The sequence below is a fragment of the Euleptes europaea genome, chromosome 1, assembly GCF_029931775.1.
Source record: "Euleptes europaea isolate rEulEur1 chromosome 1, rEulEur1.hap1, whole genome shotgun sequence".
NCBI classification, from domain to species: Eukaryota; Metazoa; Chordata; class Lepidosauria; order Squamata; family Sphaerodactylidae; genus Euleptes; species Euleptes europaea.
Genome location: NC_079312.1, coordinates 143,227,368 through 143,244,792, shown reverse-complemented (window position 1 = coordinate 143,244,792; position 17,425 = coordinate 143,227,368). Strand labels below are relative to the sequence as shown.

Here is a 17,425-nt window from a genome sequence, read left to right as displayed (position 1 = left end):
AAAAAGAAAAATTATACAAGATTTGTTATTAATGTACATGTCTATAATTGGTATGCAAATATAAAACCATCCACTTAGAGGGAAAAAACTAGCCTTCCTTCCAGTTACATAGGGTAGTCTTCATGTTTTGTGAAGAGCACACCATGTTGACTCTCAAGATGGGAGGTCAAGGTAAAAATATAAATGGATATTTAGTAGTAAAGGACACAGAGATTTCAATATGTTCTCATTTATTATTGTTTACAACAGAGACCAGTATACATATAATGGAAAACTGCCATTAAAATCACATTCTATGAGTCAACCTTATCAGTCAGAAGATGACAGCTTCTCCTCAAAGAGTCATGTAAGAAATATTTTTTTCTATTTGCAAAATAAAACTTCAACTCACTTTGTTTCAATTAACCGTCATATTTTATGCTGATACACCTGAACCTTACATGAAACATTAGCAGTGGAAAGGAAGCAGGTGCTTTTTTCTACCCAAAACAATCATGTAAGGTAATTTGCAATTCATCTTAAGGGATCACAGTGTTTTAGGAGGAAAAAATGCTCAGCTGAAGAGTTTGGCAAACAATGAGCTTCTAATGGTATGTCTAGCAACAGTAGATTAAAGAGAATTGTTCAGGAATTTTGGCTGCATGTTAGTAACTGACCTCTTGAAGGAATATTTGTTGAATAATTTCTTCTGTACTAAAATATCCATTGCTATCTTGACAGACAAAGGGGGACGGTATGAGTAGAGAGTAGTGACGCCGAGCACTCTTTAATGTAGTATTATTGATAACTTAAAAAGTTTTTAAAGGTCTTGCTCAGGAAATGACTGCATATAGTTGTCCCCTATGCCAATTATTAATTTATGTAATTGGACACTGAACTCACTCTCTTTCCAAAGTCTTAGAAGGCTGAAATGGAATGTTTAGAAATAGTTAACAAAACAGGATTTTAGTGCCAAAGGTATAAAATATTGCACTAACTAGTGCATCTGCAGCCACTGTGTTCTGGCCCAGATAAAAAGTTTTGCCCTTTAAAGCATTTCCTAGAAAATCTGGGTTTTGTTGTACTTCAAGAGGAGGAGCATTCCTCCTTAGGGGAGCATTCTAGTGCTGAGTGGTGGGAAGGCACTACCCCAAGACTACTTTTGACAAAGCATGGAAATTATATTATGATGAAGATGGTGGGCTCAAAGATATGTAAGCCAAAGATATGTAGGGCAAAATATTTGCCTTTATTCCATATTTTGGAATGTGTTGTACCACCTAGATCATCAAGGTAACATGCTCAAAATTGTCGACCTGTGTCAGAAGGCATTAGTAGTTGCTACCAGAACAGCAGTAAATAGACCACAGTACAGCAATCATCTTCATAGATAATATTGGGTAGCTGATAAGATGGGAATGCTGTTCTGAAACACTGTAGGGAAGTTCTCAAGGACATGATGAATGTGCTTAAGTGTGTGCTTTAGATTGGCCATTTTGGTCAGTAACTGCTATATAGATAGGTATCTGTATATACACACACTCACATACACGCACTATCTTGGCTGTTAAATGTAGCTGCATGAAAATAACAATATGACTTCTACATGAAAAATGTTCAGATTATTCTAATTGCCTTAGATTTGTGAGAGGCATTGTAGACCTTTCAAAATACAAAGCTGTGGTACCTAGCAGTAGAAAGGTCTCCGGCTGACTGTAGGCCTATTAGGCTCCTCAGCATTATTAGTAAATCATATGCCAAGCACCTTCATGACAAATTTACCAACTGGCTAGATTAAGCGGACATTATTGTCTACGAACAAGCAGGCTTTAGAGAAGGCAGGTCTACTTTAGACCACTGCCTGATTTTACAACATTTAATCGAAAAATACTCTTCTAAGGGTCCAGCAGCTTTGTATGCAGCCTTTATAGACCTTAAAGCAGCATTTGACTCTATTTCTAGAAACAGACTCTGGGAAAAGTTAGAATGCTCTTCTTGTTCTGGGTCTCCAGGCATCTTGCAGCAGCGGGTTTTGCCGTCACGTGCCCAGGGAGGCAGGACTAAAGTTTTAACTTCCTGTCTTTCTGGGCGGGAAAACCGCCTGAGCCAGTTTCCATCCTGCCTTGCTCTAGGGAGGTAGCTTTGTCGCCGAGCTCCAGTGCGTTAGGAATTTTTGATCTACTTTCCCTTCTCAATCCCCCGTCCTCCTCTGCTTAAGCCCCTCTCCGTGTACGTCTTCTACCCGTCCTCCGTCTTCCAAGACTCTATTCCCTCCCTTTCTTCTTCCCCTTCCCCGCCCCCTCCCCCCTCACTCCCAGGAGCAATGACGAGTGAAAGGAGGGAATTGGAGGAAGAACTCCTCTCTGAGGAGGATAGCGATCGAGCCCTTGTCGCCTCGACAGGGCGAGGTCTCCTGGAGGACTCCAACGGCCACTCTTGCGGTTCCGCGGAGCCGACCGTAGAGGGCCCCAGCGCGCCTAAAAAAGTGCGCTCTGTTGAGCCGCTTGAAAAGAGCGCGAAAAGTGCGAGGAGCCAAGCTGCGTCAGCCGGCTCAGCACATAGGCTAGATGGCCCTGCAGGGACTGGCGGCTCCAATTCTCTCCCAGCCGACCAGCTCACGGGTAATTGACCCAGAGTTACCTTTGTCTCGGGGGGGGGGGAGGCTTTTGATCTTTTTAGTGGCGTGTTAGATAGACAGTCTCAAATGCTGCAGGCTTTCAGTGACTCCCTGTCTCCCCTCCTTAAAGCCATAGGAAACGCAACTCCTCAGGGTAGTTCTAGAGACCAAGCCAGGGGGGAAACCATGGCAGAAATCCCATCCGTATCCAGATGGAACACCAAGGCAGCCATGAAGGCTCCTCTCCAGGGCCTCCCTTACCAATTCAGGGAGGATTGTGCCCTCGGGGGGGGGGCAGATTCTGATAGGGAAAGCAGAGAGGATGGCGAATTTGACTCAGTCGAGGAAAATCCAATTATTTTGGAAGAGCAACAGCCACGGCTCTTCTCCTCAGAGGATTTTCAGGCCTTATTGAGCAAAGCGCTAGTTGCCCTGGATTTGGATGAGGATCCCGAGCCAGCCCCGGATCCCAATCCTAAGGCCAGAAAGAAGGGAACCAAGGAATTTTTCTCCCGGTCCCGGTCCCAGAGCCACGCCATCCCATTCCCGGAGTTTTTTGAGAAGCAGGTCAAAGCGGAATTCGATAAGCCTCTGGCTAACAGACAATGTCTAGCTGGCATCAAGAAATTATGTTCAGTGATGCCCCAGGCGATGGAACTTCTGCAAACACCCCTGCTTCTACAAGATAAGTTCTAGTCAACATGGCTAAAGATGGTCCTTAATAAAATGGCCTCCCTGGGCCTTTCTCCACCTACCCTGTTAACCATGGGCGTAGACTAAACATGAATCACCACTTTAGTCTAGATACTTAGTCTCACCTGTGGCTTATTTTTCTCATCTTGAGCCTATTATCGGAAGGCCTTTACCCTTGCCAGATGCCAGGCCCTACCATCAGCTATTTTAGAAGGGAAATATAAGATGATCCCTAGATCAGAGACATTTTGTCCGTGTGGGACAGGGGACATTGAAACCATCAAACATGCACTGATATGTTGTCCATTCTACCATGAAGTTAGATCAAAGCTTATTTCCCCCCTTCTTGGTAAATTCCCTGAAGGGTCAGTTGAGCTTTTGGCAAAGAAGCTCCTATTAGGAGAAGATCCTCAGCTTATACTCCAAACTGCCAATTTCTGCGCTGTTGCTATTAAAATACGCAGAACTTTATTAGAGAATGATCGTTAGAATAATTTACAATTTTATCAATTTTAAGGTGATAATTTTAACCAGGGGTTGTTTTTATTGATCTTACACCTTTATTTGTATGGGCAGTCTGTGATTCTGCGATATGGAAATTTTGATGTGTTGGAATGTGATTGGTCAGTTGACCATATTAATACATTTGAATTTGAATTTAGCAGTAGAAAGGTTAATTAAGTTTTATTACTATTTATGTGTGTGAAGTTGCTTGAACTGGTGTTACAACAGCAGCAGTATTTGCTGAAAATTAATCTCCAGGACTGGCTCAAGTGCTCCTGAATTTTATGTTGCTGCTTATCCATTTTTTTTATTTTAGCATTTCATTTGATAATTTATTATTTTAGGATGATCATCGCTCCGGAAAAATTTCATTGGATGACAGTGACCTTGAAGCACGTTTCAACAGTTGGAATCTTGGGGTAAAATAAATATGCTTTCTTTCATTTGCTGGCTTTAGAACAAACGTTGTTGATAATTTAGTCTCAGCCTCCAGAATGGTCAGTAAGATTGCACAAGAGTCTGTTCTAAAGACTGGAAACAAACAAACAAATCTGACACTGATAAAGATAAGTGGAGTTTATGTTGATATAACAAGGTATACTGTGCTAGCACCACATCTTGTTCTTTGCAGAACTGCTGCCATATTGGAGGTTACACTGTTAAGCTGAATGAAATCAAAAGAAAATAACCCCCTTACCATTTTTAGTATACTAGTCTGTAAGCCTATTACTTTAATAATTATTACAGAACGAGGAATTCAGGATCCAAGCATAAGCTATAGCTCCAGCAGGGATACCACCAAAAATGAGCTACGATAATGCAGTCCTAGGAAGATATATAGGCCTATTTTGGAAGTCCATGTTAACTGGAAAAAACTAGAAAGTGAATCAAGTTACTTTGAATTATTTCCAGAACAGGTTTTAGTATGGGTTCCAGCTCAACCCAGAATGTGATGATGGAGATTCATACAGTTAATAGTTGTATATGTTACGTCCCGGGTCACAGAAAGGCAGGATTTGATAGTGTTCCTATACTTCTCTAGCATGTGCTCAAGCCCTCACACGTGGAAGAAACCTGTTGAAATTGAACATGTATTTACAGTAAATAAGCTTCTTTTGTGAAAAGTAATGTTTGTGAAACACTTGTGAAAGCTACCTAACAGTACCAGCGTGGTGTAGTGGTTAAGAGTCGTGGTTTGGAACAGTGGACTCCAATCTGGAGAACCAGGTTTGATTCCCTACTCCTCCACATGAGCAGCAGACCTGATCTGGTGAACCGGGTTGGCTTCCCCACTCCTACACATGAAGACAGCTGAGTAACCTTGAGCTAGTCACAGGTCTCCTAGAGCTCTCTCAGCCCCACCTAGATCACAGGGTGTCTGTAGTGGGGAGAGGAAGGGAAGGAGATTGTAAGCTGGTTTGATTCTTAAGTGGTAGAGAAAGTCGGCATATAAAAACCAACTCTTCTACCTATGAGAGCATAGAAGAGAGGAGCAAGAAATCTTGAAAGAAGCACAGATGGGTATCTCCATCTGTTCTTGGATACCAAATCATTATAATGGGATATGATCAAATGTACAAATGAATTGCAGTATGCTTCATTGGTTTTTGAATGTAATAATTGAAACTTTTGGCTGTGTTTAATAATTGCATCAGGTATTGCTTCCCAATATGCTTGATTTAAAAGAAAATTACTAAATATTGACATCCCATATGAGCGTGTTCAGTTAAAACCATCTGATACTATGTGTTCATTGGTGCATAACACATGAAATTGGTTCCTGTAGGTTATCCGGGCTGTGTAACCGTGGTCTTGGAATTTTCTTTCCTGACGTTTGACAATGAACTCTGACCGTGAAAGCCTTCGACAACACATGAAATGTTACTCTTTCTATCTTCTCATCCTGCAAACTGCTAGGGAGTTGTAAATTTGGTTCATTTTCATGGTTTCTGTGCAGGTACACATGGAAACTGCGCTTGCGCAGGCCAGCCCAGAGATACATTTAGCAAGCTTTTAGTGAGGTCTGTCGTTTTAAGAGCACTTCCCCTCCTTCCCTTCGTCTCACGTCTGAGCCTAATAGCTCTTCCTGCTGAAAAGGACATGTGACGGTGGGGAGGGGGAGTGCTCTTCCCTCAGTTCTCTCTTTGCCACCATGGAGTGAAGACGTGATTTGGCAAGCTTTGTCAAATTCCTTACTATTTCAGATTTGTGAGAGACCGTTCGATCTATTCTTTTTCAAGATTGTCAAAATATTTTCAGTGGGTTTTTTCCTTCACCTTTCTTTAAGGCAGGACCTTGGCTTTATTCAAAAAATGTCAGTCCTGTGGAACTAAAATGGCACAGAACGATGAACACACTGAGTGTTCGTTCTGCTTAGGCGAAGGCCACATCTCCTCTATGTGTAGGGCATGCAGACTCCTTATGCCCAAGGTAAGGCATGAAAGAGCGGCTAGGCTGAAAGCCTCCCTCTGGGAAAAGACCCTGAAAGCCTTGGATAAACCCACCAAAACTAAGGTAAAATTGCCTTCGATGCCATCAGGGCTGTCACAGGTCCCGAAGCCTCAGCAAGGGCATGAGCTCTAAGAACAAAGCTGCCTCTGAACCTTCAACCAAAAAAGCTAAGGAAGAGCTTTAGAGCACCTGGACCCCATACTCGGAGTTAAGAGAACAGTTAGTGCCAGTCCCCCTCGAGAGACCAATCAGAGGGCCTAGCAGATTGGCGCCGAGCACCATCGACACCAAAAAGGCACTGGCTACAAATAAGGGAAGGAAGAAATCGCCCTCACACAGAAGCTGAGCCCCTTCGAGGTTGCCTCTGACGTTGTACTGGAGCAGGCGGTCCCTATCTCTGAAGCACCATGCACATTCACCGCCCCATGAGATCCGCCAAACTGAATCATCTCGACCCCGAAGGTTGACTTTGAGGGAGTGTGACAGGGTGAGCCGGTCGGGCTCAAAATCCCATGGATGCTGTGTGTTGGGGGACAGCCCAGGAGGGACATGGCCCCACCTCTCAACAGCCAACAGCAGAGGGAGGGACCAGCAATCAACCCCACTCAGCAACAACTAGACAAAAGAACAAACGGAACCAATCAGAAACCCCTCTCCAGCAGCCTCCAAGTACCCACTCATCTTCGTACACTATCCTCTCACACAGCAACCTCAGCTACTGCTTACCAGGAAAAACAAAAACTTGCAGTCACCTCTCTAGTGGCTCTGCCTCCTGCTCTGACTCTCAACACAGTTTCCAGCAATATGTGGATCTCCTGGATGACAAGAAAACTGCAGGCAGGGTTCTTCAGGTGGAAAGATCAGGCTAGGCAGAAACCAGTTAAACGCCACTAGACATGTCACAGATGTAGCTAGCAGAACAATGGCATCCAACATAGCCTTGAGATGCCACTCGTGGTTACGCTCATCTAGCTTGGCCCCCAATGCCAAAGCCAGGGTGGGGGATATGCCTTTCGACCAGCAATCACTGTTTAATAAGCAGATGGATGAGGTCCTCAACAAGATGAAAAAGAACCACATTTTTTCCCCCGGGTGAAGATGGCTGTCGAGCAGTTGTGCCTTCGCTCAGCTGCTTGCAACCTTGCCAGCAAGGAGGGCAATTAGCTTGTCTAAAAGCCCCAGAGTGCTACCTGCACTCTCCCCATTAAATTGGGGTCCGCATATACCGAGCCCCGCCACACAGCGGGTTCGGCAGAAGCTGGGAAGTGCCGGGTTCTCCCAAGCCAGCTATTCTTCCCCCCCTTCCCCCCTTCCCCCCCATCCTCCACAACTTTAAAGTTAGCAATTAAACAGCAAGGACAACAAACCGGTGCACGGACAACATCAACTCATGAAAGAGGGTGAGAGGAAACTCTATTTGAACTTTACAAACTCTGAGTTAAAAAGAAAGTTACATATTTAAAAAAAGAGAAAGGGGGGGAAGCGCCAAGATGGCGGGCGCAATAAAATGAAAGCTCTGACAGAAACAACAGCGATCTTCTTCCTGGTTGAAAAAAACCAAAAGGCTGAAAAAGGTGGAGAAAGACTAGAGACGTGCTTCAAGAAAACCAGAAATAAGGAGTGGGGGAAAGAGGGCAAGGAGATCAGCAATGGGCGAACGGGAGCCATGAATCATCTGTTGCCCTCCCCTTCTGAACCACTTGTTACCCCCCCCCCCCACGGCTGGAGTGAAGGGAGTTGAGGCGCGCCTGCTGCGAGGAGGAGAAGGAAGAAGAAATGGCACATAAAAACGGCTGAAGGCACTCACTTTCGATTTTGCCGCCGCAGCTGAAGAGGGGGGGGATCAGAACATACGGCCGTGTGAGACTTGGAGGGGAGAGATAAAACGCGACTGATTGATTTGGGGCGAGGGCTGCAGCCGAAAGAGCTCTTGGTCCCTTTCTGTGGGCTTTGGCAATTTGCCCACCTCTTTGCCATTAACATCCAGCTTCTTCAAGGAAGGAAGAGCAGAAGAAACAGCCAGCCAACAGTACATACAATAGCAGTGACCACAGTGACACCTGGTGGTCAGAGAAATATTGCAACTCTTGCTATTAAATACTATCCAGTGCTACTAATCCTGAGCCCAGCCAAAAATCTCTTCTTACCTCTACTAACTATTGCATAATATCTAATCTGTTTTTTTAACTAAATTTAACAACATTAATTTCGGGAATATTTATACTAAACATTAATTACTAAAAATTAACTGATTAATTTTATTAAATCTTGAAAATTATTATTATTATTATTATTATTATTATTATTATTATTACAACTTTTAACTGATTAGGAAAAATATTTTATTGAATTTTCAAAATAATAATAATAATAATACTTTTAAGAGCTGAATACAGTGTTTTTGGTTATTTTAAGTGATTTTGACGACACCAATAATTAAATTGATTTTATGTAAATGAAAGAGTAAAAAATTGTAAAGGCTTGTAATAATTGATGAATGGTTTGAAATAATATGAGAAACTATTTTAACTCTAAGAAAAAGCAAGCTACACCAAAGATTAGCTTATCTCAGAATAACTCAAGAAAAGAGAAGAACTCTGTTATACAGTCTTGTGAAGAGGACCCAACACAGTTTTGCAAAGAGGACCATATACAGTCTTGCGAAGAGGACCTGTCGTACTTTGTAGCACAACCGGACATGACAAAGGGAAAAAAGGCTAAAGCAGAAGAAGAGGCCCAAATGGAAGATCTTAAAAACTTTATGTTAAAGTTGATTGAAGAAACCAACAAGAAAACAGAAGAGAACAACAAGAAATTAGAAGAAACAAAGAGAAGCCTTCAGGAAAGTCAACAGGAAAGCAATCAAAAGTTTCAGGAAACATGAGAATGCATTGAGAAAAAAATTGACGACAACACTAAAGAAATTAAAGCTCTTCAACAAAGACAACAAAAAACTGAACAGAAGTTGAAGTTTCAAGCTGCCACTTTAACAATTCATGAAGACAGATACGAACAAGCAGAAGAACGCTTTGATCTTCAAGATATTATTAACCATGAGAACAATTAAAAATGTAGGGGTTTTCCGGAAAGTTTTGGATCTACTGATTTAGAACTACAAGCATTGCTTCAAGACACTTATGATCTAAAAGAAGAGCTACTCCAAGTTGAGAAAATATATAGGATAACCACTGCTTTCACAAGAAAACATCAAGCACCAAGAGATATTTTAGTTAAATTTTCACATCAAAGAACAAGAGATGAAATATTAAGATTGCAAAGAGAAAAGAGACTAACGTATGAAGAGAAACCAATCCAAACCTTCACAAATTTGCCACCAGCTGTCATTCAGAGGAGGAAACAATTCGATGAGTTGCAATCTTTATTACACAAATTTGATATAAGATTTCACTGGATCGCTCCATATGCAATAGATATTTCTTTGTCAGACGGATGGAGAACAATCAGAAACAAAGGTGAAGCAGAACAACTGATAGAAGAATTACTTTATTCTTCTCAATACTGCCATTACAGGAGGAGAGGAGGCCAAGAAGATTCAACAGAAGATAGAGAGGAGGAAAAGAAGGAAAAGAAAAAGAATAAACAAGAACTGAAAGAAGTGGTGTTAGATAATCCCATAAAAAGAAAGAGGATATTTCACAAACTACTGAAATTAAAATCTAACTTGATTTGCATTCAAGAAACACACCTTAAAAAGGAACATGAAATTTTTTTAGAGTATAAAAAACTTGGTAAGGTAATATCGTCCTCATCGTCCAAAAAGAAAAAAGGTGTGGCGGTTTATGTTAAAGATACCAAACTCTCCATCGAAAAATCAAAGATAGATAGAGAAGGTCGATATGTTCTTATACTGCTTCAAGGGGCCAATGGAAGGAAATTCACAACTGCTAATGTCTACGCCCCAAATCATACCAAAGAAAAGTTCTTCATGACATTTTTTGAAGATTTGATTAATTTTCACCAAGGTGAGATAATGATAGTAGGAGACATGAACGGGGTCATGGACAAATAAATTAGGAAGAAAGGGAACAAATTACCAAAGATACCATCAATATCTCCAGGACTGGAATTTGTCGGATGCATGGCGATTCAAACATCCCTATAAGAAAGAGTATACATACTTTTCTAACAGACACAATTCATACTCAAGAATTGATCTTGGATGGATTTCTAATACTTTACTTACAAAATTGGAAGAAGCGGAGATATTACCTGCGACATTTGCAGATCACAATCCGTTACAAAGAATATAAAATGAGAAGTTATGCAGATGACGTGGTCTTAATATGTCGAAACCCAGAAGTTTCACTGACAGAAATAAGAACACAAATTGATCAATTTATTTATTATTCCGGATATAAGCTTAACAAAACTAAGGCAAACATGATTCTTTATAATGTTACAGATGAAGAAAGACTTGATATACATAACAAATTTCAATGGTCAACGCCAAAGAAGAATGTGAAATATTTAGGTGTTAAGAAACCAGTGGGACCAGATACACTTTTTGACTTAAATTATAAAACAATCTGGGGGAAAATAGAAGAAGATCTTCAAAGATGGACTAGACTACAGATTTCTTGGTTGGATCGTATAGCAGTGTTGAAAATGAATATTATGCCTAGGTGAAATGGATGCAGAACCTAGGGGAGATGATCCTGATGCAAACTTGGGAGAAATTGTGGAAAACAGACATTAAGTTTACCAGATCGCAAGCTGTAAAAGAAAACTGGTATAAGATGTTTTACAGATGGCACTATGCACCTAAAGATTTGCAGAAGATGTACAAATCAAATCAGGCAAACTGCTGGAAATGTTCTGATACAGAAGGGACATATTTCCACCAATGGTGGACATACAAGAAGGTACAAACATTTTGGAAAAAGATACATAAAAATACAATACCTAACGAACACCAATTTTCAACCAGAGGCAAAATACTTCTTACTGGGTATTATTCCACCTCAAATCCCACCCAATCAATGAGAGCTGTATCAATATGCTACTACAGCGGCGAGACTATCATTGGCGCAAAAATGGAAAGACAAGGAGATACCAGACTTAAACATGTGGATTACAAAAATGCGTGAATATGCGATGATGTCAAAACCTTCTTGTTTGCTGCATCATGAAATGTATGAGGAGCACAAACAAAAATGGCAAACTTTCTATGATAAATATGATAGTTGATAAGTATATATCCTAGATGAAACCATTATGATATTAATGATAGTTTTTTGTAATTGAAAGGTAACACTAGAGATATTATAATATTTGAGAACTGCTATAGGAATGTTACAGTAGTAATAGAAGAGAAAGGAAGATTATGTTAGAGATGATGATCTAGAATGTCCGTACGCCGGTGTAACAGAAATGTACTATGAATTAAGATTTGACTATTCCCTTCCCAGTTTCCTCTTCCCCATGTCTTGTAATAAAAATAATAAAAAATTTAAAAGAAAAAAGAAAAAGAACCACATTAATGCAAAGTACATTGGCATCACCCAGCAGGGATCCTCTGCCCCCTCTTTTAGGCAGAAATATTACCGCAAACATGGTCAACCTTCCTATTGTGGGAGACAATCCTGGTACCAACCATATTCATATTCCCACCAGGGGCAATTGAAGCCCTTCTATCCTTCATCCCAGGGCAAAAGATTCCAAAATTAGTCCCAAGAATTTCCATCATAGATCTACAACTATTTAGAAAAATCAGATATTTCAAGAATCATAGAATCATAGAGTTGGAAGGGACCACCAGGGCCATCAAGTCCAACCCCCTGCACAATGCAGGAAATTCACAACTACCTCCCCCCTCCACACCCCTAGTGACCAGAAGATGGCCAAGATGCCCTCCCTCTCATCATCTGCCTAAGGTCACAGAATCAGCATTGCTGACAGATGGCCTTCTAACATCTTCTTAAAAACCTCCAGGGAAGGAGAGCTTACCACCTCCCGAGGAAGCCTGTTCCACCGAGGAACCGCTCTAACTGTTAGAAAATTCTTCCTAATGTCTAGACGGAAACTCTTTTGATTTAATTTCAACCCGTTGGTTCTGGTCCGACCTTCTTATAAGAACATAAGAACATAAGAAAGGCCCTGCTGGATCAGACCAAGGCCCATCAAGTCCAGCAGTCTGTTCACACAGTGGCCAACCAGGTGCCTTTAGGAAGCCACAAACAAGACGACTGCAGCAGCACCATCCTGCCTGTGTTCCATCGCACCCAAAATAATAGGCATGCTCCTCTGATACTAGAGAGAATAGGTATGCAGTATGACCAGTATCCATTCTAACTAATAGCCATGAATACCCCTCTCCTCCATGAATATGTCCACTCCCCTCTTAAAGCCCTCCAAGCTGGCAGCCATCACCACATCCTGGGGCAGGGAGTTCCACAATTTAACTATGCGTTGTGTGAAAAAATATTTCCTTTTTATCTGTTTTGAATCTCTCGCTCTCCAGCTTTAGCAGATGACCCCATGTTCTAGTATTATGGGAGAGGGAGAAAAACCTCTCCCTGTCCACTCTCTCCAAACCATGCATAATTTTATAGACCTTTATGATGTCTCCCCTTAGCCGCCTTCTTGAGCAACAGAAAACAACTCGGCACCCTCCCCCATATGACAGCCCTTCAAGTACTTGAACATGGTTATCATACCCCCTCTCAGTCTTCTCCTCTTCAGGCTAAACTTACCCAGCTCCTTCAACATTTCCTCATGGGACTTGGTCTCCAGACCCCTCACCATCTTTGTTTCCCTTCTCTGGACACGTTCCAGCTTGTCTACATCTTTCTTAAATTGTGGTCCCCAAAACTGAACACAGTACTCTAGATGAGGTCTAACCAGAGCAGAGTAAAGCGATACCATCACTTCGCGTGATCTGGACACTATACTTCTGTTGATGCAGCCCAAGACTGCGTTTGCCTTTTTAGTTACCGCATCACACTGCTGACTCATGTTCAGTGTTTGGTCTACTAAGACCCCAAGATCCTTTTCACACACACTACTGCTCAAACAAGTCTCCCCCATCCTATACTTATGCATTTGATTTTTCCTACCTAAATGCGGAACTTTACATGTGTCTTTGTTGAAGTGCATTTTATTAGTTCTAGCCCATTTCTCCAGCCTGTCAAGATCATCCTGCATCTTGGCTCTGTCTTCTACCGTATTTGCTACCCCTCCCAATTTAGTATCATCTGCAAATTTAATAAGCATCCCCTCTATTCCTTCATCCAAATCATTTATAAAGATGTTGAACAACACAGATCCCTGAGGAACTCCACTAGTCACTTCTCTCCAAGTGGACGAGGAACCATTAACTAGCACTCTTTGGGTACGATCTGTCAACCAGTTGCAGATCCATCTAACAATAATAGGATCTAACCCACATTTTCCCAATTTGTCAACTAGAATACTATGTGGAACCTTATCAAAAGCCTTACTGAAATCTATATAAACTATGTCTACAGCATTCCCCTGATCCAGCAAGGTAGTAACTTTTTCAAAAAAGGAGATAAGATTAGTCTGACATGACTTGTTCTTGAGAAACCCATGCTGGCTCATAGTAATCAGATCCATCCTTTCTAAATGCTCAAGAACGGACTGTTTGATGATTTGTTCGAACACTTTTCCTGGTATAGAAGTCAAGCTGATGGGTCGGTAGTTACCTGGATCCTCCTTTTTCCCCTTCTTGAAGATGGGGACAACATTTGCCTGCCTCCAATCTTCTGGCACCTCACCTGTTTGCCAAGACTTTTCAAAAATAATGGACAGAGGTTCCGAAATTACATCTGCAGGTTCTTTGAGTACCCTTGGGTGCAATTCATCTGGCCAAGAGAATTTTGTTTCATTTAAAGAGACCAGGTGTTTGTGCACTACCCCAATGCCAATTCTAGGCTGCAGATCCCTTCCCTCATCACATGTCCTGTTTATGCCATGTTGAGCACCACTTCCCTCACGAGAAAAATACTGAGGAAAAGTAGGAATTGAGGAGTTCTGCCCTCTCTTCATCTCCTGTTACAATTTCACTTTCCAGTCCACGCAATGGGCTTATCTTGTCCTTGTTCTTACTCTGTACATAGGAAAAGAACCCTTTTTTGTTGCGTTTAGCATCTCTCACTAGCCTAAGTTCATACTGAGCTTTAGCTTTCCTAACACTCTCCCTACAAGCACTAGTTATTTGCTTATCTTTGGTTATAAGGCCCTCCTTCCACTTCCTAAAGGAGTCTTTTTTATTTCTCAACTCTTTAAAAAGTTGTTTATGGAGCCACCCTGGCCTCTTTAGGCTCCTCCCATTTTTCCTTCTCATAGGAATGGTTTGGGATTGCGCCTTCAGTATTTTATTTTTAAGAAATGCCCACCCTTCTTGAACTCCCTTCTCCTTAAGTATTTCTGACCATGGGATTCTACCTAGCATAAGTTTAAGCTTGTTAAAATTTGCTCTTTTGAAGTCCAACCTACATGTCTGACTACGTACAGGTTTTCCTCACCCCAAGATTGTAAATTCCAAGAGTACGTGGTCACTACTACCCAGGGTGCCTACTACTTTAACCTCATCCACCAGTTCTTCCCTGTTGGTGAGAATCAAGTCTAAGATAGCAGACCCCCTTGTTTCCCTGTCCACCTTCTGGAATAGGAAGTTGTCAGCAAGACAAGTCAGGAATTTATTGGATCTTGCATTTTTTGCAGCGTTGGACTTCCAACAAATATCCGGGTAATTAAAATCTCCCATGACCACCATGTCCCGTCTCTTTGAGAACTTTGTGATCTGGTCTAGGAGCGTCCCATCCAAGTCCTCTGCCTGGTTTGGCGGTTGATAGCAGACCCCCACGAGAATATCACAATTATTTCTTATTCCTTTTATGTTTACCCATAGAGTCTTGACTGCATTACCATGCTCAGATTCATGTACTTCTTCACAAGTGTACACATCTTTGACATACAGTGCTACTCCTCCCCCCTTCCTTATCAATCTATCCTTTTTAAACAAGTTGTACCCCTCAATCTTAATATTCCAATCATGAGTGACATCCCACCAAGTTTCAGAAATGCCTATTAGGTCAAAATCCCCTTCCTGTATTAGGGCTTCGAGTTCTTCCTGCTTGTTTCCCATACTCTGCACATTAGTGTACAGACATCGGAATCCGTGGTTTATGTGCCCCGTGGTTTTCGTTTCTGTACTTACCTGTGAATTTATGTTTCCTTGCATACATGCCACTCCGTGCAAATCTTTATCGTTCTCGTCTCCAGGTATTATCAGCATACAAGGCTTTAAATTGTTGTCTTGCTCCCCCATAGGATTTAGTTTAAAGCCCTCCTGATCAGGTTTGCAAGGCTCTCACCAAACACATTTTTTCCTACCCTCATGAGGTTTAAACCATCCCCCGACAGAAGAGCTTCTTCTCAAAAGCGTAAGCCATGGTCCAGAAATCCAAACCTTTCTTGACGACACCACCTACGCAGCCAATCATTAATTTGGAGTATTCGTCTTTCCCTTCCTAATCCACGACCTTCAACAGGCAGAACTGACGAAAACGCAACCTGCACCCCCAAGTCCTTCACCTTCTCACCCAGAACCATGTAGTCTCTTTTAATACGTTCTGGGCTGTGCCGGGCAATAATAAAGAAGAACACATACAACAGCATACTTCAATTTGTAAACCCAAGTCTAGCTTTAACCCTCATACACAAAATTCAAGACTTTTAGCATTTCAGGAACTAGTTTTGGAAGACATGAATAATATAGGTTATACAGCTCGTAAAGTTTGGCACAATCTCTCCATACCAGAAAGACAAGCATTAAAGTCTTTAATGACTCCGGAAGAAGTTGTTTTTAAACCTGATGATAAGGGTGCACAGTGGTTAATATTATATTGAATGATTATATTCAAGAAGCCCGTAGACAGCTATACAACACGGCACGCTATAAAAGCATTCAGGGGGATCCTACAGCAAATATCAAGAAGGAAATTATAAGAACTTTGGATGAGGTCTTACTTGCAGGATATTTATCAAAATCTACATATGAATTTCTACTCCAAACAGTTTTATGTCCTACCAAAGATCTGCAAAAATGTATCTCCAGTGACTGGCAGATGGATGATTTCTTTTTACAAATTTCAGTGATGGCCATGGGGTGCAGATTTGCACCTGAACTTGCTAATGAGCAGAATTAAGAATGAGTATATTTTACATAAAGATGACATATATAAAAATAACATCATTTTTTTACAAGATATACTTGGATGACATCTTTATAATACGGAAAGGTTCTAAAACCCTATTATTACCATTTAGCCAGCACATTAATACAACTCATGGATATATTAAGTTTGAAATGATTATGAATAAGGAACGTATTATTTTTTTTGATGTGATAGTTAAGAAGGTAGGGAAAGTTATCCAAACTGATACCTACAGAAAGCCCACTGATGTTGATTCATTTCTTGTGGGTGACAGGTTTCATCTGCTTCATTTGAAAAGGAACTTATCATATTCCCAGATGTGACAGTTAAGAAGGAATTGTAGCCAGTATACTATTTTTTTAAAATAGGCTGAAATCTTGATGGGCCAGTTTATACAAAGAGGATACTTTTTAAAAGCTATGAAAAGTGCTTTCTTTAAATTTAAAAATATCAATAGGTCCTCGCTACTGATGCCCAAAAATAGGACAACATTAAGAGGATGGTCATTTCTTTGACATTTAATACCAGATATCCCTATATAAGAAATATCATAATGAAACATTGGTATCTCCTTTCTAATATTCCTATCTACTGAAGCTGGAGGGTGAGAGATTCAAAACAGGTGAAAGGAAGTATTTCTTCACACAATGCATAGTTAAATAGTGGAACTCCCTGCCCCAGAATGTGGTGATGGCTGCCAACTTGGAAGGCTTGAAGAGGGGAGTGACATGTTCTTGGGGGAAAGGGCTACTAGTCAAAATGGATGCTAGTAGGGGTGTGCATATCAATACACCAAAATTTAGAAAAACCTCCAACAAACCTTTTCGGCATTTTGGTTTTTTTTTAATGGTATGGAAAAAAGGGGGCTAAAAAAGAGGATCCCGAGTAATTCTGAATTTTTTCGGTATTATTCGGGCCACTTTGGCACACAGCCATTTCCTCCCTCCCTTCTTCCCTCCCTTGTTACTTACCTGCTTCT

The 17,425-nt window shown here is 41.2% G+C and overlaps 1 protein-coding gene across 6 annotated transcripts in view; it reads left to right on the top strand.

Moving 5' to 3' along the window:
* CEP112 (centrosomal protein 112) overlaps positions 1 to 17,425 on the top strand; it is a 379,853-nt gene that overhangs the window by 20,976 nt on the left and 341,452 nt on the right. For all 6 annotated transcript variants that reach the window (XM_056854861.1, XM_056854869.1, XM_056854853.1 and 3 more), the window contains exons 4-5: positions 250 to 346; positions 4,138 to 4,212. In XM_056854861.1, coding sequence (XP_056710839.1) covers positions 250 to 346; positions 4,138 to 4,212 — 172 coding nt within the window. The remainder of the gene's footprint in view (positions 1 to 249; positions 347 to 4,137; positions 4,213 to 17,425) is intronic.